The sequence below is a fragment of the Populus nigra genome, chromosome 17 (assembly GCF_951802175.1).
Source record: "Populus nigra chromosome 17, ddPopNigr1.1, whole genome shotgun sequence".
Classification (NCBI taxonomy): Eukaryota; Viridiplantae; Streptophyta; class Magnoliopsida; order Malpighiales; family Salicaceae; genus Populus; species Populus nigra.
The window spans coordinates 13,303,478-13,326,173 of NC_084868.1; the positions used below are offsets into that span (position 1 = coordinate 13,303,478).

Below are 22,696 nucleotides of genomic sequence, written 5' to 3' on the forward strand. Positions count from 1 at the left end.
CAAGAATGCTGTATTGGTTATGCATATGAAGGAAGACCTAAATAGTTATAGAGGAAATAAGACACTTCAATAGAAACAGAGACACCCAGAGTCTGTCAGCTATTTTCTCAAGTCATTTGGGTACACACAATTTCTTAGGGAATTCTGTTTCTCAACAAGGATCAACTAAAATTATATTGTGAACGAAACAATACCAAATTAATCATCTTTTAAGAAGAGTTAATTTTCTATATTATTTGAGAAGGATTTGAAAATTTGAGAAGTATTACTTTTCTCGATTTTCAATGTCCGCTAGATTTATGGGTTCGCATCAAGAAAGAAATTGATATAATTTAATTACATAATAAAATAATAAATGAACCATTTTAAATTAAAAAACAAATCATGAGAACCTGAAAAAAGAAAGTTGCTAAAATAAAAAAGATGATATAAACTAAGATTTAGCCAATTAAAAGGAAAAAGAAGAAGAAGAAAAAAAACGTTGTGAGCCAACCTAAGTGAGCATGTCAAATATTCAAGCTAAGTCATAAGACCAAGATATGTCAATATAAAGTAAAAAAAAAAATACCAAAGTCCAACTCCAAACAAATCCAGCATAGAATGATGAAATTAAAAAAAAATCAATTAAAAAATAGAACAAAGCAAATAAACAAATTGGGTGAATCAACCAAACTCTGCGACCCAAATTATGCGAATGAAATAACCCAATAGAAGACAAATTGGAAAAGATTACAAAGGTTAATTCTAAAACAATCCACTGCTGAAGAATAAAATATGAAAAATATTAAATTAAAAAAAATCCTAAAAGACCCTAAGTAAACATAGGCTAACTCACCAAATCCATGGTCTAAATGATAGAACGAGATAATCGAATAGAAAATAAATCGAAGAAAATCATGAAGTCCAATATAAAAAAACTCTAACCGTAAAGGACGGAACTGAAAAAGAAAATTAATTTCAAACCAATATAATATGGAAGGATGAAATTAAAAAAAATCAATTAAATTTTTTTTCAAAGTAAATTCAACAAAGAAAAATAAATAAAAATAACTGAGATAACCCAATAACCCGAGTCATTTTCAAAAATAGCAATTTTTTTATAGAAAACAAAGAAATAAAAATAAAAGAGTCTAATCTCCAATTAAATAAATGCTTATTTATAAAATTTTAAAAAAACTTGAGCTGAAAAAAATAATAAAAAAGCTAAGCAAATCCAAGTGAACATTCTAAACTTGAGTTAATTTTCAAAACTTGCAACCCATAAAATCCTTAAGCTAAGTTCAATAAAAAAGCTAAATTCTCAATCTTTTAAAATTTATGCTTTACTATCAGCTATTCATGATTATTATTGGTTATTGGATTATGCCATAATTGTTATGCTATTATTGATAAAAATATTTGTAATAGATAGTGTCATCAGCATTTATAATGGTGTTTGCTCTGCATAAAAAAACCTTGCGTATGCTTATAAGAAATTATACATATAAAAGGGGTGCTAGGTCAGAATTAAACAGACCGGATCAATATTAGGTGTCCAGTTGAAAATTCCAGGCGCCCAAACTAAAAATTCCAACCAAACGGATGGAAAATTATTATTATTAATTTAGAAAAAGTCAACACCATCAGGCAGAAAATCCTAATCTTTAATATTGAACATTCTTGCGAACTTCCCTTGTGATGAGAGCTTGCATATATTAGCTTCAACACGATAACTAAACCAAATTAATGCCAGGGGATGATCTTATTACAATTTCGGTGCTTAGATTTACAATGCTACTTATAGTTGCCCATAATATCTTCAATCAGACGAGCCAATGCAGAGTATGACGACCCATCTTCCATTAAAGCTTTCCTGCTTAGTTGACTCATCTCTTTCACCTTTTTTCTAGTCTCACTGTCAGGCTCCATTACTAACTTTAATCCTCTTTTTATATCATCAGAACTCACAATTATACCATCTTTAGAAAAATCCCTTCTAGAATCTATTTTAATCTCCACTGCTAGCCCCAGCTCGATCACCAGTTCAAAAGCATTAAATTGTTGCTCTCCATACAATGGCCATGTAGCAACTGGGACACCAGACAAAATACTTTCTAAGGTAGAATTCCATCCACAATGTGATACAAATCCTCCAATAGCTTTGTGCCCCAAGATTTCCACTTGCGGAGCCCATTTAATCACCTTTCCTATCTTAACTGATCTATCTAAAAACCCTTCAGGCAAGATTTCTTGAAAATTTACATAATCACTTGGTGATTCAATCTTACCCTTGCATGGAGGTTTACGCAGACACCACAAGAATCGATGTCCACATTGCTCCAATGCATATGCAATCTCTTTCACTTGATCAATGCTGAAACTTCCCCAACTCCCGAAGCACAAAAACACTACTGAGCACGGAGGCTGATCATCAAGCCATTGCATTATCTCCTTGTAGTCGTTGATAATATTTGAACCCACATCATAGCTATTTCCTTTACATCTCACAATTGGTCCCAACGGATATACAGGAGGGATTTCACCATTAGAAAGAGAGTTAATTGCATGTGATTCTAACTCTTTGAATGTATTTATCAAAATGCCCCTTGCGTGCTTCAACCTTCTTGCAGCACCAAGAAAATGAGGGAGAGATTCTCTTTTAAACACCATAGAAGGCAGGAGCTTAGCAGGAAGCCTGTTCACCAAGCTTGGAATTTCCAACTCAGCATCCGAGTCTTTGTACTCAGGGAGATCCGCTTTCTGCTCGTCATGAAGGGCCTGAAGATACAACATCGAGCCGATAAAAGCTGCACCTGAAGCCGAGAAAACATACCAGGGAACACCAAATTCTGCAGCCAAATCATTCATTCCCAAAACAAAAGTATCCAAAACAAACCCAGCAAGTTGAGGAGATTCATGAGGGCTCAACTCTGACTGAGCCTTGATCTTGGAAACAAATTCTTTGACATGGGGTTTTTGGGCTTCAGCCAAAGAAGCCATCCAGCTAGCACTAGTGTTGCGCACATCGGTGTGCTCAAGACTGGGCAAGTCAACGACTCGCATGCGATTGGGTAGAGTTGATGCAGTGAGTGACTCAGTGTATTTTGTGGTAGTGGAGTCAAGAGCTGGCTTCATCACGAGGACACTTGCGGAAATTCGATCATCACTTCCAACAAAAAGCTTAGCCATCTCTACCGCTGCTATAATATGGCCCATGGCAGGTAAAGGGATGAACACAACCTCTACTTTCTTCATTCCTAAAAAATATTTTGTTGCTAAGCTATTGTTCATGCTTTGTTTGAATGATTTCCGGACATATAATTATATATAGTCAAATATTTTACTAGAAAATGAAGCTGAACTATTGATTGATAGAATATATGTGGCTGCAGGTCTTGTTTCAAATATCATATTGGAGGCCAAAATTTAGATTTATGTGTCATGACTTCGATGGCTGAGAAGTTTCAACGCACGGTGGGCAGAATTGCTGTCGAAAGTGACCCGTTGTATTTGGCAGCACTTTAGGCAAGAGTTGGATGCATTATTAAGACAATGAACAAAAATCTTAGCTTTCTCCATTAAGTGAAGTGATAAACACCACCTCTGATTTCTCATTTCCTTTTGCTAAAGAAGTTTAAATTCTATGCTTAAACCATGACTTTTGTCATGCAATTATTCTTTAACAAATATATTTTATTGTGTGATGGATGGACTTTTCAACCCAATTAAATTAAGTTCAAAAGTTAGAATTAATACAGAGAAACTTCAAAATGAATGTTGAGATTTCTTGATATTCATGAATTTTACATGTTTTTCCACCAAATTATTTTAACGTCTACTTGGAAGTTTTTGTATCATAACCGGTCATGGATGTCCGAGAGAAACAACACACGCCTTCTAGAAAAACACTCTAGCTAGAAGGATCATTTGTCACAATAGTCCAACTCATTAGTCATGATAATTACTGGCCATGTTTGATTATTTGTCTATTCTATACGAATTCTATACGAAACCAAGCCACCGAAAGAGAAAATAAATCTTAGCTTTTAAAATCTAAGAAGACTGGCATGATATTGGTTGTGAGGGTGTGCTCCTTTCTTTCTTTCCTTTCCTTTTCTTTTTATAATAATCAAAAGACTCGTTAAAAACTCATGCTAGCCAATTATAGCGTTGTCTTTTGTATTTGTATAATTTTGAATGCAGTCAACAGTACTGATCCGCAGATCATTATATTTATAGAAAAAATTAGATTTATAATTTCTTAACTAAGCAAATAATCAATGGAGTATCAAAGAAGAATATAAGTCTAAATCTGGTTTAATATTATCGGAAACCAAATTATTTCTAGTTCGCTATTTTATTGTTATTAATATTCAAAAGTAAAATCAGATTGGGTTGCAAACAGTGATATATGCAAAATTCTTATGAAATAATTTTGTCTCTATTATTATTATTATGTATTTAGTGTGCTTATAAAATTTGTATTCTCTAAACTGTAAAATCCCAAAATTTCAAACTTTTCCCATTCAAATAGCATTTCGGTTTCCTTTTACGTGTAGATTTACATTCTAGGATGTGAGCAATTTTAGAATAAAGAGATAATCACGAAGATAATAGAGAATTAAAAAATTATTTTTAATATTAAATAGATATATTTTTTATATGATGGAATTAATTATTTTTTTTTAATCTTTACGTATGTTTTTCTCTTTAAAAACAAACTCAAAAAGTAATATACAACTCATAACATTTGCAAGAATGCTTCATTTTGAGCTATCCAAGAATCCTAATATCAAACCGCATGTGTAAATGGAAAGCGAGTGAAACATCACTAGATACCAAGAAATGGAAAAAAATCATTTTCACCTCTATATTTATATCTGAAAATTAACTCAGACCTTCGAGTTCCTTTCTGGTCAATTGCATCCAATTTGACTTAAATGTGTGCCAAATTTGATCCATTTGGTACTCTTTGCCGTGAAACTTCATCTGCTGTCATGTTCAAGTGATCGAAGCTAATGTCATTTTCACCATCTATAGAAGGGATCCGTTTTGCAGGTCCACAACCCTTTCAAGCACATTCCAACAGAGTAATGAGTCACCTCACCCCTAGGTTAGAAGTTCATAAGCTTATGTGGATTTAATTAGAACCCCATCAATTGTATTTTTTTTATAAAACAAGAGTAGATAAAAAAAATATTTTTCTCCTGAAGAAAAATATTGAACTGAAAAAAAATGACAAATCCTTGCTTATTTGAAGCAAAAACATAGAGCATAGTTGGAACAGTTGTTTCATGGCTGGTTATCTATTATATCATCAACTAAACGACCCAAAGAAGAATACGAACATCCACCAGCCATCAAGGTTTTCTCACTTATTCTGCTCGTCTCTTTTGCCTTCTTTCTTATTTCTTTACCTTGCTCCATAACATGCTTTATTGCTTTCATTATACCATCAGCACCCACAATTATTTCATTATCACCATGAAAATCCCTCCTGTAATCCATTTTAATTTCCACGGCTAATCCCAACTCAACTACCATTAGAAAGGCATTAAACTGTTGCTCTGCATATAATGGCCAGGCGACAATTGGAACACCAAACCTTATACTTTCTAGAATAGAATTCCATCCACAATGCGAAGCAAACATTCCTGTCGCTTGATGAGCCAATATGTCAACCTGAGGCGCCCATCCGATTACTTTCCCAATCTTAGCTGTCCGGTTTAAAAACTCTTTCGGTAAGATTTCTTGAAAATTTGCATAATCACTTGGGGGTTCCCACTTTCCTCTCGGTGGAGGTTTACGTAGCGACCATAAGAATCGATGCCCACTATTCTCTAGGGCACAAGCAATCTCTTCCACCTGTTTCTCCCTAAAACTTCCATGACTTCCAAAGCACAAAAACATAACTGATGATGGAGGCTGATCATCAAGCCATTCCATGATGTCTCTGTGCTTCTTGCTCCCATCCCAACCCACATCATGACAGTCAGTTTCATGTTTAACAATCGGTCCCACCGGATATATTGGAGGGGTTTTACCAGTAGAAAGAGAGTTAACCGCACTGGATTCAAACTCGAAAAATGTATTTACCAAAATACCTCTGGCTTCGGCCAATGCTCTTGCTTGCTCAAGGAAATTAGCGAGCGAATCTTTCTGAAACAAAACCGAAGGCAAAAGTTTAGCAGGAAGTGGGTTCGCTAAACTCGGAATTTTCAACTCAACGTCCGAGTTCTTGAACTCAGTAAGGTCCACTCCCTGCTCATCATGAAGAGCCTGAAGATGCAATTCACAACCAAGAAAAGCTGCACCTGAAGCAGAGAAAGCATACCATGGAAACCCAAATTCACTGGCCACTTCTTTTAGTCCTGTAGCAAACGAATCAAAAATAAACCCAGCAAGTCGAGGAGCATCGAGGCTCAACTCACATTGAGTTCTCGTCTTTGAAACATATTCTTTGACATGGGGTTTGTGGCCTTCAACCAAAGAACTAAGCCAGGTACTGGGTTTAGTATCTGATGTTATGGACTCAACTCTGGGCAAGTTAATGACTCGCATACGATCAGGGAGAGTTGATGCAGCAAGTGACTCATTGTACTTGGTAGTGCTGGGGTCAAGAGTCGGATGCATTACCAAGACAGTCGCGTAGAGTCGATCATCACGTTGAACAAGAAGCTTAGCTATCTCCACTATTGCAACAATATGGCCCATAGCAGGTATGGGGATTAGCACCACCTCTGCTTTCATTCTTCGCTGGTTCTATTTGTGTTTCTTGTTGTGAACAACTGCGGTCTGCTTGGGATGTGTGGAAGTCATCATGATCTTGTTTGAAATATAAATCTTGAAGATCTAGAATTAGAGTGATGTCATGGCTTTGCTGGCCGCTAACTATATACATGCATTTAATTTAAGAATTTCTACGGCCACTAATCCATAGATGTTCACAGAAATAGTAGTTATCAGATTTGATTTGGGAAATCTGATTATCGAAGCAAAAAAAATCTAAATTATCATGTTAGGAGGTTAGTTCATGGGTCATGTAAAATATTTTTACTAGAAAAATATTCTTTGGTTCCTTTTATATAAATAAAAAAACTCTTTTTAGTATTGATTTAACTTATAGCTAAATCAAATTTTATTGACGTAAAGTTAATATCAAGCTCATTCAATTAAAAATCCAACATTGGTAAAATTTTAAGTTCTTAAAGTAAATTTGTAAGACCAAGCTTACTTTAACTATGGTTGAAAAAAATAAGCTTGTAATTGATATCAGCTTTATTGGGTTTTAAAATCGTGGGCATGCTTATTCAATTAGTACAACGATATTAATTTATTTTCAATCGGGTCTTGATGAAGTTAATTATCTTGCCCTATAAATTCATATAAATTTATATTTGTACATTTTTTAAATATTAAAATACAAGATATGAACACGAAAAAAAATTATATTTTAAACAAGTTTTCGATAATGCAGAAGAAAAAATTTATGACACCTTGTTTTTGGAATCTTGGGAAGGAAAATTCTGGCTAAGAGGGATCCATTAATCCAATAATTGCGGTGTCTTTCAATATTTTTATTTCTTGACAGTGACTAAGGAAAGTCTTAGCTTGCTCTATTCATTATTCTAGAAGGTGTGGTCGTTGTATTATGATGGTCCCGGAAGGCTGTCCTCACATGGTGGACAAGTCTTAATAAGAAATGACTCATTAATAAAATATAGGCACATGAAAACGAAGATGGCTCCATGATTATAATCATGACATAGTCAGGAGCAAATAATAATGCGATTTGTTAAAAGTTGAAAATCTTACAAAATTAAGAATATCATAGATATAAATAGATATCCAAAGTTTTTAATTCTATTTCATCCAAATCTCTCTTACTAAATATTTATTTAACTAATTTATATAGAAAAAAACTAAATATCCTTACTATGCTGGATAAAAAAAAACTTCTAAGCTAAAAAGTAAAGGATAAATGTAACTAGAAAAAAATAATTTTCTTTCAAAAGATTTTTACATCAGTTTTCTCGGGTTTAAAAAAACTTGTTTTTATTATCAGAAATCATTATTCATCACAAACACATGATACATAATATTTTTAGGGCAGAACTTTCTAATAATATTCTTAGGTATTTGTTATAAAACTTGTTTTCTCGGTCTATAATATTTTTATGTGGGCTACACCGTTGTTAATCCCTATCATCTTTGTGCGGGCTGCGTTATCATATATTCCTAACATCTTGGTGCAAGATACTTATCATGGGTTCCACCATTAAAATTTATTATAACAACACAAAACCATCAAGAATCGTTGGAGGTTGATATCAACTAACATAGTTGTGACCGAATGATCAAGGGTTTGTTTCAAATCAAAATTCACATAGATCAAAGACATTCTAACTATAAAAAAACATCCAAAATATTTAATTTTATTTCATCCAAGTTTCACTTGCAAAAGGGCCTTTATATAGAAAAGAAAAACTAGAAAATCTTGTTAACATTGAATAGAAAAAAAAAATTCATTTCAAATATAAAAACTAGAAAAGCATGATAATATTAAATAGAAAAATAAAATAGAAAAAATTAACATGAACATTTAATAGTTTGGTCCATTTTACACTTGCTTATTATAGTTTGGGAATTTATAATTTATATCCTTACAAATTTTGAATTTTGATTTAAAAAAAAACTAAACTACCCTTGTATATAACTTCTCCAATATGGCCATGACATTGAACAAAAAGCTTAGCTAGCTATCTCCATTACTTCTCCAATATGGCCCATAACAAGTAAAGGGATAAACACCACCTCTTCCTTCTTCATTTCCTATAAACTTTTGTTGCAAAGTAGTTTAAATTAGATGCTTAATTATTATCTTAAAATGCATTCTCTGAGGTGATTTAATTAAAGTGGTCCTTATAATATTTTTGAACTATCACACAATTTTCGCTCCTTTTAAAAATATTGTACACTAAAATTGGATTTATGTTTTTAAATTGTAAAATTCAATCAATTAAATATATACATATACAAAAAAGGGCTTTATTAGTAAGGTGATTACAAAATTTAACTAAACTATAACTTTTATCATTTTTTTTATACTCACAAATAAAATCATGTTCTTCTATAAATATATTTTATTGTATGTTTTTATGTGATGGATGGACTATTCAATTCAATTATATTAAGTTGAAAAGTTAGAATTAATACAGAGAAACTTCAAAATGAATGTTGAAATTTTACATTTTCACTGTTTTTTGACCAAAATATTTTAGCATCTACTTAGAAGTTTTTGTATCATAACCGGTCATGCATGTCCAAAAGAAACAGCAAATATCTTTAGAAAAGCACTTCAGCTCAAAAGTCATCATCTCATTTAAAACCAAAAATATTCAGGTATAATTCTTGCTTCATGGAAGACAATCAAAGCTGTTAATAGGAAATATCATCAATTTTTTATTTCTAAAATTTTTTATAAAAAATGATTGAAGAAGAGTGTTTGGGTTGGATAATTTTGCATTGTTGTGACGAAATTTTTCACCAAAAATTTCCACCCCTTTTCTTTTGATTTTTAAAGATTTTTTTTTATATATTATTCATCCAAAATTCTTCATCAATTGTTTTATATATATTTAACAGTGAAGTGAAAATGAATTTACCCGGAAACTTTGCGTTGTTAATAAGTTTACTGCAAGACTTGACAATATATATATTGTCCAATATTGCTTTTAGCTGCCCATTGCTTCAAATCCTCTTTGTGTGTGTACTCAATCTGACCACATCTATTAGGACAACAAGCTGTTGAAGTTGTGTATGATCTGATGACCTTAATCTTTAATTCCATCTAAACTTCTAGTGCCAAGAATCTGCCCTGAAGTCCCTTCTTGCCACCAATGTCGTTGATTTGGAGGCTGATAACTCATAAAGTCGTGGGAAACAAGCTTGCAAAATCCCAGTGTTCAAGAATATTTTAAGGTCTATCATAAAACTATGATTGTTAAGCCAACAATTAAAAAACTGAAACGGTCTACACCCCTAATTCTGAGTAATCGACCCTAATATAAGCGGACAATGATATTAAACTTTTTTATAAACTCTAAATCGTAGTGAATATTGAATTTTACCAGGAAGCCACTTTTTCTATCACCTGAGGTTAAAGTTTCATTAAAGACACGTACAATAAACTTCGGAACTGAAAATGCAGCATCAAAGTTGTAGAACCAGAAAGGAAAACTTATTGTGAGAATTTGCTTTTTTATTTTTGGATCAATTACTTCAGTGCCACTTTAATTATAAGAACCAAAGTGATATTTCACAGTACAAACGTCTTTGTAAATCTTGTCAAGTTAATACAGAGAGTTAATATGGGAGAAAAGAAAGAAAGAACTATGTTCTTTCAATAATGAATAGTTGTTATTTTATATGGGTTATGTTCATTTATATATAATTAGAGAAGACGGTTACTTTTATGAATAACTTCTCTAATAACTTGGACCAGACCCATCCATCATGGGCGAATCAGGCCTAACCCAATAACCAACAAAAGTATTATTCCACATGGCTAGAATCCCTCCAGACTTTCCTTTTGAATCTAAAGCATGCCAGGCAACATCATTAACATTCCAAATTAAGGGAACTGAAAAAACAATCTGAGCATATTTCCTTCATGCTGAGCAAAAATGTTTTTAATGGACCATCGTTTACCCAACATTCCTAGTCCACAACAATTCCAAAAGAAAATCTTCATGTAAAAGGAATAAAAAAACCTTACCAGAACACCGAAGCTACCACCATTGCATTACTGAGTTGCTGCCCAATTTCCCTCCTCCCTGTCAACTTGTTCTCTAATCTCTGCTGCAAATAACTTCAATGACTCCACATCACCGAAGCCAAGGGATTGCCCATCTGTTAACGTTCCTTGAACTTCTTCCTCTTTATCAACTCAGTTCTGACTGTAAAGTGTACCCCACTTCAAAATGCAAATTTCCTTGTCTGATAGCTGAATCACATGAATCTGAACTGGCTTCCATGTGAGTTTCCACCTCTGTATCAATACTACCTGTTTTTTTCAGCAGCTTTACCTTTCGCTTACGGCTTCGAAGGACCATGGGATGAGGTTGTATAATTGATCATGCTGCTGAGTCCCTGTATTAGACTGTGTCAATGAATTAGCAGGTAGGCAAGTTTTTGTTCCAAACAGGACTATTACCATCTGATAGTCAACAGCGTTCTGCACATTATATGTGGCATGTGTGCGCTGTACCAACAAGTGTTTCGCCATCAAACCGCCACACACTCCATCAAAATTATTCTGCCCGCCACCCACCTCCTCAAAATTATTCTACAAGACTCTCTCTTCATCAAAACCAGTCTCAACTAATCCATTTGGCTTCTCATAATTTGTCCTCGTTGCAACTAATGCTAGTGTCACCGACTATGCACATGCCAGCAGTTCTGGATTATCAACGTGTACTCCAACTGAACTGCTCCACGGGACATTATAGACATCTTTGATTTCAGGGGACCGGACCTCATCTGGGACAAAATCTGTAATTAAATCAGCACTTGGATTTCATGTCCATAAAGGTAACACCTTTGTTTGCTGTTTTCGCTCAAACATAAGTCATGTACAACACTTGCAACCTCTCCTTAACTATCTGCTAAGTTTTGAGAGTCGTCATCATCATCATCCTCAAATAGTAATGGCCAAAAAGATCCCATATTGTATTCAATGGATTCAAAATCTGGATAATGCAGGTCATCTAACTCTGTGATGCACAACTGGAAAGTCTTGCCATTCAGGTTACATTCAAAATTCTCTTGAATACAACTAGGAAGGGTGGTGGCAATAAGGAACTTTAGTTTATCAAAGTTACTAAAGTACAGACTAATTTTGTCAAAACCAATAGGCTTGCCATATTTTCTTAGGATTTTCTTATGCAAGAGACATTCCACCCTAATATTGGGAGACCAAACAAAGTGATCCGTGTGAATCCATCATATAAACAGTCCGTGTCTAACCATGGTCTTAATTCATCAATGAATAGATCCCACGTTTTTAATGGAGACTCAAATGATTTCATCATTGAAACATATGACTCAAAAGCAATAATAACCTGTGTTGCACCCATGAATCTGAAACCGTAAAACTGGACTCCCTCATCAACCAACGATCCCTGAATACTCTGATAATTTACCCCTTCTGTAATCTGCCCAACAAGACTATTGTTTAGCCATGCAGTTTCCTCCTCTATCGTGTCATGAACCACAACAGGCTTTTTTATGTTCATTATCCGTAGCCACGATAGGACGTAGATTGACATCCACAGCGCGTGTTTCTTTGCGTTTTGGTCCTGGACCTGCACCCATTGCATCTGCATTTTTTTCTGGAACAGAAGAAGGCATAGACCTCACCACTGCTGCGTAGCTTCAAGAGTTTTTTTTATGTTTATCATAACCCAATTTTTTACTCCTTTTATTTTAACTTATTTTATTTTATATAAAAAAAACAAATAAATAATAATAAAAAAAATAACGAATAAATTGAAATTTGAGCCAAAAACAATATAAATTTGGGGACTTAATTGAACTTGAAATTAGTATAATTAATAAAATCAGGGGCTTAATTGAAAACATATCAAGGTTTGGGGTTGATTTGGGTTACAATTGCAAGACAATAAAGTCCAAGGATCATTTTGTACAAATGATGCTAAAATCCAAGGGTTCAATTGCAATTGATCCAGGGATAAAATTAAAAATAGCCATTTTCAAGAAAACAGCGCCGTTTCTAGGAATACTATTCATCATCTTCGCCACTTTGTCTCCAGAGACCGATTCAACAGGAAATGAACCAAAACTGTTTTGGACCACGTCTCCTGCCCACTATCCCCACCAGGGGCGGAGGCGCGGGGGGGGGGGGCAAGCAGGGCCCGGGCCCCCCTCCCCCTGTACATTTTAAATTTTTTCATTAGGTAATTAGATAATTAATTGTGAGCTAGGAAATTAATTGTGAGCTGGAGGTATGATATTTTTTTATTTTAAAAAGATGGCCTTATTAACAGTAATTAAATGTAATTGTACTTTTGATTTTTTATTTACCCTTTACTAATATGGAAAGAAAAAAATATAAGATTATTATCTTGTGTAGCTCTAATATAAATATTATAGCTGATAAAAACACAAATCACGAGTAAAATTCTTCTATAAAAAGATTGAAACAGAGCCACTAATTAATTTATCTTTCATCAAATAAAATAAGATAACTTAAATTTAAAATATATTTTTGTTTTATTTTGCGATGTTTGTTAATAATTTGATGAGGTTTTTTTATAATTCCATCATTTTTGCTTATTTTTTTTCTCAGATCTGCTAGTTCTATCAATTGTTTTTTGAATTCTTGTTATGGAGATTTTTTTAATTAATTAAATATATTTTATTGATTTGTTTTGATTATACTTAGATTTTTTTTTATATTTTATTTTAAACAGAGCCATCAAAATTATCAATTTTTTCTCATAATATATATTTTGATTTTAGAACATGTCATCCAATCATGTATTCAATCATCCAAAATTAAAGAACATGTCATCGATTGCTAATTTATGTAAAGGATTGGTTGAAACAGAAAAATTAATAATTTATCTACTAGTTAACAGGTTAATTCAACTTATTTTAACTCCTTTTATTTCGACAATAACTACTAAACAAATATTATATCATATTATATTAATTTTAATCTCTCCTAATAAATAATCTTAAGTCCGCCCCTTGTCACCACGTTGCTATTTCCGGGGCCACGAAGTTGATTGCAGGACTGATGCTCCTCTGTTTCTTCTCAAAGAAACAGAGATGAACGTGGCTCACGATCGTGAGGCACGAATGCACGAACAGAAGCCATTCTCTGGCTTTATAAATATTATATATTATTAATTTTTATGGGTTTGAAGTTAAAGGTGGACTTACAACGCAGACTATAGGTTTGATGGTATCTTTAGTTTTAAATCTAATTTTCATACATTGCCCACCATTAATTAAGTTTTAGTTACCTTGTTCCTCCCCTCCAGTAAAGAAATATAACGATAACTTTAGAACCGGAACCTTTTTAAATAGAAATAAATAAATAAATAAATAATCAATACATTTGTTTTCAAAATATAAAAACAAAAGGAGTATACTGGTTGAGATTAATAATAAAAAATTTATCAAATTTAAAAATTCTTAACCTATAATATTTATTTTTTAGATTTTTTAACTAATTATCATTTATAATATCTATATATTTGACTTTGACAGGTTGGATTGAGTTATATAAAGTAAATATTATAGATAGACCAAATTTTTTAAACACCGTTAAACAAAAGCTAGAAAATCCCAATTAATACTGAATAGAAAAATAAAAATAAATAAATAGTCTTTTTAAATATAAAAAATAGAAAAAGCATAATAATATTGAAAATAAAAATAAATAAATTTTATAAAATAAAAAATACATATAACAAAAAACTATATTTATTTTTCTCAAAAACCTCATACACATTAATACTTTGAAAATAATAAGTTTAAAATTATGAAAGGGAACTTCTACAAAAATATTATATTTGGACGTTGACCACTCTTTTATTCTACTCAAATCTCTATAGTATAAATACGAGTTTATTTACTAAAACTTTATTATTAATCTCACATCATTGTTATTTATTATTAGGTGTGTGCATTGTTTAGTAATGTAATGTATGTGTTTTAATTTTCTGTAATTTAAAAAACATTAAGAGATTTTTCAATATTTTTAAATTAAAAACTTCCAAATTTTAAAAGAACTTCAATTATTTTATCAAACAATACCTTATTCAAGTGATTGTCGCTAATGGGAGTTGTCAAATAGGCTGCATTTGCACACATTTTCATCAATTTGGTTGTAATTAAATATTTGTGAATTGTTTTTTAATGCAAACAAAAAAGATAAAAAAAAAAGCTTTTCTAAAGAAAATACAAAGTTCGAAGATCAAATTTATTGACCATGACAATCATTCTTAATACATAATTTGTTATAATTAAAAAGAATCACGGGCAAAAAAAAAAAAGAAAAGGAAAACTACTCCTTTTTTCTTAGAGATTGCTTAGAGGAAAGTTCAAAACAATTGATTCATGACAAGTTTTCCATCATATCTTCAATTAGAAGACCTAATGAAGAAAATGAAGATCCTCCAGCCACCAAGGTTTTTTCACTCATTCTACTCATCTCCTTTACCTTCTTTCTAACCTCACTATCTTCTTCCATAACACTCTTTATAGCTTTCAATATATCATCGCTGCTCACAATTATTTCAGTATCACCATAAAAATCCTTTCTATAATCCATTTTAATTTCGAAAGCTAATCCGAACTCAATCACCATTTGAAAGGCATTAAATTGTTGCTCTGCATATAAAGGCCAAGTGGCAATTGGAACACCAAATCTTAAACTCTCCAGAATAGAATTCCATCCACAATGTGAAGCAAACCCTCCCACAGCTGAATGAGACAAGATTTCCACTTGTGGAGCCCATCCAATTACCTTCCCAATCTTAGCCGTTCGGTCTAAGAAACCTTGGGGTAAAATGCTTTGAAAATTTTGATATTCACTGGGAGAATGCATTTTACCGTTCTGTGAAGGTTTGCGTAGAGACCATAAGAACCGATGCCCACTACGCTCAAGTGCAAATGCAATCTCTTTCACCTGGTTCTCTTTAAAGCTTCCCCAACTTCCAAAGCATAAAAAGATAACCGATGACGGAGGTTGATCATCAAGCCATTCCATGATGTCCCTAGAATTGTTGTTCTCATCCGAGAGCAGATCAGGACCATCTCCTATATGTTTAACAATGGGACCAACCGGGTATGCAGGAGGGGTTTTGCCATCGGATAGAGAGCTAACTGCGTAAGATTCCAACTCCAAAAATGTATTTATCAATATACCCCTAGCTTCGGTCAATAGCCGACCATGTACAAGAAAAGTTGCGAGCGAGTATTTCTCGAACACCGTGGAAGGGACAAGTTTAGCAGGGATTGGGTTCGCCAAACTCGGAATTTCCAATTCATCCTCCGAGTTCGTGAACTCTGTAAGGTCCACTCCCTGCTCATCATGAAGAGCCCTAAGATGCAGCATGCTACCAATAAAAGCTGCACCTGCAGCAGAAAAAACATACCATGGAATTCCAAATTCATTAGACACGTCTTTCAGGCCAGTAGCAAACGTATCAAAAACGAACCCAGCAAGACGAGGGGAGTCCGGATTCATCTCGAATTGTGTTCTTATCCTTGAAACATATTCTTTGACGTGGGGTTTCTGGCCTTCAATCAAATAAGTTAGCCAGTTACGACCTTTGGTAGCAGATGTGATGGACTCAACTCTGGGCAAGTTAATGACTCGCATACGATCAGGGAGAGTTGATGCAGCAAGTGACTCATTGTACTTGGTAGTGCTGGGATCAAGAGTTGGATGCATTACCAAGACAGTTGTGTAAAGTCGATCATCACGTTGAACAAGAAGCTTATGTTAGGATACTGGCATGCAAACCCGACAAGACAAAAGGCAAGGAATAAGATAAAATGAGAAATGAGACACACAAGAATTTACGTGGTTCACCCAATTGGGCTACGTCCACAGGCAAGTATAGAAGGATTTTACTAAGTAATGTGGGAATTACAACCTCTCTCAAATAATAGGAGAACAACTAAGAATCTCTCTATTATTAGGAGAAAACACCTCACTTACTCTCTCACAAATACCTCACAATTTTGTGGGATTACTCTCTCTTCACTCTACTCTTCTCTTCACTCTACTCTTCTCTTCTCTATCTTGGTGTGCCTATAGGCTTGAATGCATTGCCTATTTATAGGCAAGAGTGAGGGTATAATGGTCATAAATTTAGGAGGAATATATGCCTAACAACTCATCCTCCACTCATACTCCACCAATTATACCAACTCATCTTCCACTCACACTCCACCAATTACAACTCATCTCCCACTTAAATCCCATCAATTATGCCAACTAATTAAAGTGGCTTTACATTCTCCCACTTGAAGACTTTGATGATTTAATCAAGTCTTCACACTTGATCATTTGTGATTCTTCTATCCTTTCTATACTTGCCATCTTCATGCTGCTTACGTTTCTGCTAGGCCATAAGAGGATCTGCACCATATATACTTGTCAGTGTTGACTGGTTTGGTCAAAGCATCTGCTGGGTTTTCCTTTGTGTGAACCTTCTGAAAATCCACACTTCCATCTTCCACCACTTCACGAACAAAGTGATACTGAACATCTATGTGTTTTGTTCTTGAATGAAATGATGGATTCCTTGCAATATGCAAAGCACTCTGACTATCACAATACAAAAGAATCTTCTCTTGTTTGTGTCCGAGCTCCTCCATAAGTTTCTTCATCCATATTGCTTCTTTACAAGCTTGTGTAGCTGCCATGTACTCAGCTTCTGTTGTGGACAATGCTACAACAGTCTGAAGTTTAGAGACCCAGCTCACAGCTCCTCCTGCAATTATGAACACATAGCCTGTAGTGGATTTTCTTTTCTCAAGGTCACCAGCAAAATCTGAGTCAACATAACCTCTGACAGTAAATTCTGATCCTCCATAACATAATGCAGCATCTGAGGTACCCTTGATGTATCTCAAGATCCTCTTAATAGTATTCCAATGCTCTCTACCAGGATTTGCCATGTATCGACTAGTTGCTCCCACTGCTTGTGCAATGTCAGGTCTTGTGCATACCATGGCAAACATTAAACTTCCCACTGCTGATGCATACGGTACTCGAGACATCTCCATCCTCTCTGCTTCATTGCTAGGAGACATACTTGAGGATAATTTGAAGTTAACAGGAAGTGGGGTGGAAATTGGCTTACAATCTTGCATATTGAAGCGTCGCAAGATCTTCTTCAAATAATTCTTCTGAGAAAGCCAAATCTTCCTCTTACTTCTGTCTCGGTGAATTTGCATCCCTAGAATCTTGTTTGCTGGTCCCAAGTCCTTCATATCAAACTCCCTAGCCAACTGTGCCTTCAATTCTTGGACTCGATCTTTGTTGGGGCCTATCACCAACATGTCATCCACGTACAACAACAAAATGATGAAATCTTCTTCAAACCTCTTGTAATACGTACAATGGTCTGAACTGAGTCTGTTGTACCCAAGGCTAATTATGAAGGAATCAAATCTCTTGTACCAACACCTCGGCGCCTGTTTGAGACCGTATAGAGATTTGTTCAACCTGCAAACCAAGTTCTCCTTGCCTGTTTCAGCAAAACCCTCTGGTTGGAGCATATAAATTTCTTCTTCAAGTTCTCCATGAAGAAATGCAGTTTTCACATCTAACTGCTCTAAGTGAAGATCAAATATAGCACACATTGCCAAGACTACTCTGATTGTAGTAAGTCGTACCACCGGAGAAAATATCTCATTGAAGTCTATTCCTTCTTTCTGAGCATATCCTTTCACCACCAATCTTGCACGATACCGCTCCACTTGATCATTGCCATCACGCTTTATCTTGTAAACCCATTTGTTGCCAATGGCCTTTCTTCCTTGTGGTAGCGGAACAAGATCCCAAGTGTTATTCTTGTGCAGAGCTTCAATCTCCTCTTGCATTGCTGTCATCCACATAGATACATCTGTGCTTTTGATAGCCTCGTGGAAAGTTGAAGGCTCTCCATCCTCTGTTAGAAGACAGTATGCAATGTTACTCTCAGTAACATATTCTGAGTGCCAAGCCGGTGGCCTTCTTTCACGAGTCGACCGCCGAACTTCAGGAGTTTCAGTCTCTATTTGTTCTTGCTCTTCATGCTCTGGTACAGCTTCAGAAGAAGTATGATTCTGAGTATTTTCAATCTGGACTGCTGTAGTCTCCTTTAGAATGCTATTATGTTCTTCCATTTGCATTTTACCTTCTGCAAATATGACATCCCTGCTGATAACTACTTTGTGGGCAGTGGGATCCCACAAGCGATACCCCTTCACTCCATCAGCATATCCCAAGAATATACATTTTCTGGATTTTGAATCCAGCTTGCTGACTTCTTGAGTATTGTACATCACGTACACAGGACTTCCAAATATATGCAATCGAGAATAATCTGCTGGTTTTCCAGTCCACATCTCCATTGGTGTCTTCAGCTCAATTGCAATTGATGGAGATCGATTTATCACATAACAGGCGGTATTGACTGCTTCTGCCCAAAATGACTTTTCTAGACCTGCAGCCTTCAACATTGCTCTTGTTCTTTCTAATAGAGTTCTGTTCATCCGCTCTGCCACTCCATTTTGTTGTGGAGTGTATGCCGTTGTGAACTGCCTTTTGATACCTTCATGTTGACAGAAGTTATCAAATTCATCACTGGTATATTCTCCTCCATTGTCAGTCCTCAAACACTTGATCTTCTTTTCAGATTCAAGTTCCACCCGCGCTTTGAAAGTTTTAAAGACTGTGAACACATCTGCCTTCCTTCTAATTGGATACACCCAACATCTCCTGGAGAAGTCATCTATGAATGATACAAAGTATCTTGCTCCTCCCAAGGATACAACCGGTGCTTGCCAAACATCAGAGTGAATCAGGTCTAAGATGCATTTGCTTTTAGTTGTTGATGTGCCAAACTTCAACCTGTGCTGTTTACTTGTAACACAGTGCTCACAAAAAGGTAAAGTAACCTTTGTAAGCCCAGGGAGTAACTTCTGATCAGAGAGAACCTTTAAACCTTTCTCAGACATGTGGCCTAGTTTTTGATGCCACATCATCGTCTTCTCTTCTGCAGGATTGGCTGATGCGATTGACGCTTCTACCCCATGATGTGTTTCTCCCATTAATACAAACATGTTTGCAACTGTCTTTCTTGCCTTTAAAACCACCAGCGCTCCTTTGACAATTTTCATTATTCCATTGTCTGTTCGGATCTTACAGCCAAGACTATCAAATTGTCCTACAGACAAAAGATTCTTCTTCAAGTCTTTCACATGCCGCACTCCTGAAATAGTACGAATTAAGCCATCATACATCTTCAATTTGATGGTGCCAATGCCAGCAATCTCCAAAGCATGATTATCACCCATGAACACTTTGCCTCCAGAGATGGGTTCATATGTATGGAACCAATCTCGATTAGGAGTCATATGCCATGTTGCTCCTGAATCCATTAGCCAGACCTCAGTGAGCTCTTCTCTATCTGTAGAGACTGTCGCTGCTTCACTATATAAAATCTCTCCATCTTCTGAGGTGCTTGCAACACATCCTTGAGGTTTTGATGACTCTGCAGTATTCTCTATACCCTTTTTAAACCAACAATCCTTTTTAAAGTGCCCTTTTTTGCCACAGTTGTAGCATTTCACAGTCTTCTTACTTCTTGATTTGGACCTCCCTTGCCTTTGACTCCCACTAGAGCCACGCTCCGTTGATCTCCCTCTTGACACCAATAATGCCTCTGCTTGGTTTGAACTATTTCTGTCTCCTTTATTTTTGCGCCTATTTTCTTCTTCCAAGATGGCGGCTGCAACATCATCAAAGACTAAATAGTCTGTGAGGATATTATTGGTCAAGTTGATAATGAGCTGATCATACGAATCTGGAAGACTTTGAAGTAGAAGCTCTGCACGTTCACTTTCCTCTATTTGTTGACCCAACGTAGTGAGTTGTGAAAATAGAGTCCTTATTGTGTTGATGTGGTCAGTCACCGCCGTGGTTTCTGCCATTCGAAGGGTATAAAGTCTCCGCTTTAAGAAAATCTTATTGTGCAAAGACTTGGACTCATATAGCTTTGTTAGAGTCTCCCATATCTCCTTAGCTGTTTTCTTCTCCGCCACACTTGATAATACTTCATCGGCTAATGCTAAATGTATGTTAGCAATAGCATTGCCATCCATCTCATTCCATTTTGCATTATCAGTGATCTCCGCGGGTCGATCCCCAATTGCTGCCAAGCAATTGTCTTTCCTTAAGATTGCCTTGATTCTCATTTTCCAGAGTGAGAAATTGCTCCCATTAAACCTTTCAATCTCGTACTTTGCTGCCATTTTATTCACCGTGATCTATTCAGCTATCACCGTTTCACAGAACTGTAACGTATACAGAAATAGTATCGTGTGAATAATACTTCACTAAGTAAGTTCCCAGGAAAGATTGGAGGGGTCACAAACGGTCCCGCTTAAAACCCAATCTCCTTAGACAGAACTTCCTAGACTGTATTTAATCACCGCACTGACTTTCTATATACGCCAACAGTAACTTATGTGTACAGTACCGTATGGGTGAATAGTGCCGTATAGGTGAATAGTAACCGTAGACGTGAATAGTAACCGTATACACGAATAACTTTTGTGTATTAACAACACCAACCAACCAGGCTCTGATACCACTGTTAGGATACTGGCATGCAAACCCGACAAGACAAAAGGCAAGGAATAAGATAAAATGAGAAATGAGACACACAACCACTGTTAGGATACTGGCATGCAAACCCGACAAGACAAAAGGCAAGGAATAAGATAAAATGAGAAATGAGACACACAAGAATTTACGTGGTTCACCCAATTGGGCTACGTCCACAGGCAAGTATAGAAGGATTTTACTAAGTAATGTGGGAATTACAACCTCTCTCAAATAATAGGAGAACAACTAAGAATCTCTCTATTATTAGGAGAAAACACCTCACTTACTCTCTCACAAATACCTCACAATTTTGTGGGATTACTCTCTCTTCACTCTACTCTTCTCTTCTCTATCTTGGTGTGCCTATAGGCTTGAATGCATTGCCTATTTATAGGCAAGAGTGAGGGTATAATGGTCATAAATTTAGGAGGAATATATGCCTAACAACTCATCCTCCACTCATACTCCACCAATTATACCAACTCATCTTCCACTCACACTCCACCAATTACAACTCATCTCCCACTTAAATCCCATCAATTATGCCAACTAATTAAAGTGGCTTTACAGCTTAGCTATCTCCACTACTGCTACAATATGGCCCATAGCAGGTAAGGGGATTAACACCAACTCTGCTTTCTTCATTCTTTGCTAGAAATGTTTGTTTCTTGCTGTGAACAAATGTGGACTACTTGGGATGTGTGGAACCGATCGCGATCTTGAACGAAATATATATTGAAGGTGAGACTATAAAGAGTGATGTCATGGCTTTGCTGGAAATGAACTATATGCTTGCATTTAAATGAAGAATTTCGACGGCTACTAGCCCATAGATGCTTACAAAAACAGTACAACGGAGCTGTTGGAAAAAATAAACAATTGTAACTTAATCAATGGACTGTAAAATCGTGGGTAAGTTTTTTCAATTAGTATATCTAAATCAAGTTATTGTCAATGGGATCTTAATCAACTTATCTAGCTTGATGCATTACTATAAATTTATTTTTGATATATAGTTTTTTTAATATTGAAATACTAGATAATAATACAAGCGAGTATATTTTAAACAAGTATTTGATAAAGTGATAAGATTGAATTCTAAAATGTCAGCACGTGACCATCATGTGTCGATGCTGCTCTATTTTGATCAAGTAATTTTTGGTTGAGTCCAACAAATCCAGTATGTTGTTCTTAGATCTAAAACGAGTTTATTATTATTATTATTATTATTATTATTTCCTATGGATACTATAATATGATTATATGTTTGAAAAATCGGTTGATATGTGCAACCAA

The 22,696-nt window shown here is 35.0% G+C and overlaps 3 protein-coding genes across 3 annotated transcripts; all 3 read right to left on the reverse strand.

Annotated features, from left to right (window-relative positions):
• Window positions 1–1,561: 1,561 nt before the first annotated feature.
• LOC133677018 (anthocyanidin 3-O-glucosyltransferase 6-like) lies at window positions 1,562–3,315 on the reverse strand. The gene has a single exon (XM_062098840.1). The coding sequence runs from the start codon at window positions 3,268–3,270 to the stop codon at window positions 1,774–1,776; it is 1,497 nt and encodes a 498-aa protein (XP_061954824.1). The 5' UTR covers window positions 3,271–3,315; the 3' UTR covers window positions 1,562–1,773.
• Window positions 3,316–5,118: 1,803 nt separating this feature from the next.
• Window positions 5,119–6,942, reverse strand: LOC133677682 (anthocyanidin 3-O-glucosyltransferase 6-like). Its single transcript, XM_062099804.1, has one exon. The coding sequence runs from the start codon at window positions 6,727–6,729 to the stop codon at window positions 5,272–5,274; it is 1,458 nt and encodes a 485-aa protein (XP_061955788.1). The 5' UTR covers window positions 6,730–6,942; the 3' UTR covers window positions 5,119–5,271.
• Window positions 6,943–15,056: 8,114 nt separating this feature from the next.
• Window positions 15,057–22,102, reverse strand: LOC133676924 (anthocyanidin 3-O-glucosyltransferase 2-like). The gene is made up of 2 exons (XM_062098733.1): window positions 21,975–22,102; window positions 15,057–16,517 (listed from the first exon to the last, which is right to left on the reverse strand). The coding sequence occupies exons 1-2, from the start codon at window positions 22,043–22,045 to the stop codon at window positions 15,128–15,130; spliced, it is 1,461 nt and encodes a 486-aa protein (XP_061954717.1). The 5' UTR covers window positions 22,046–22,102; the 3' UTR covers window positions 15,057–15,127.
• Window positions 22,103–22,696: the final 594 nt, after the last annotated feature.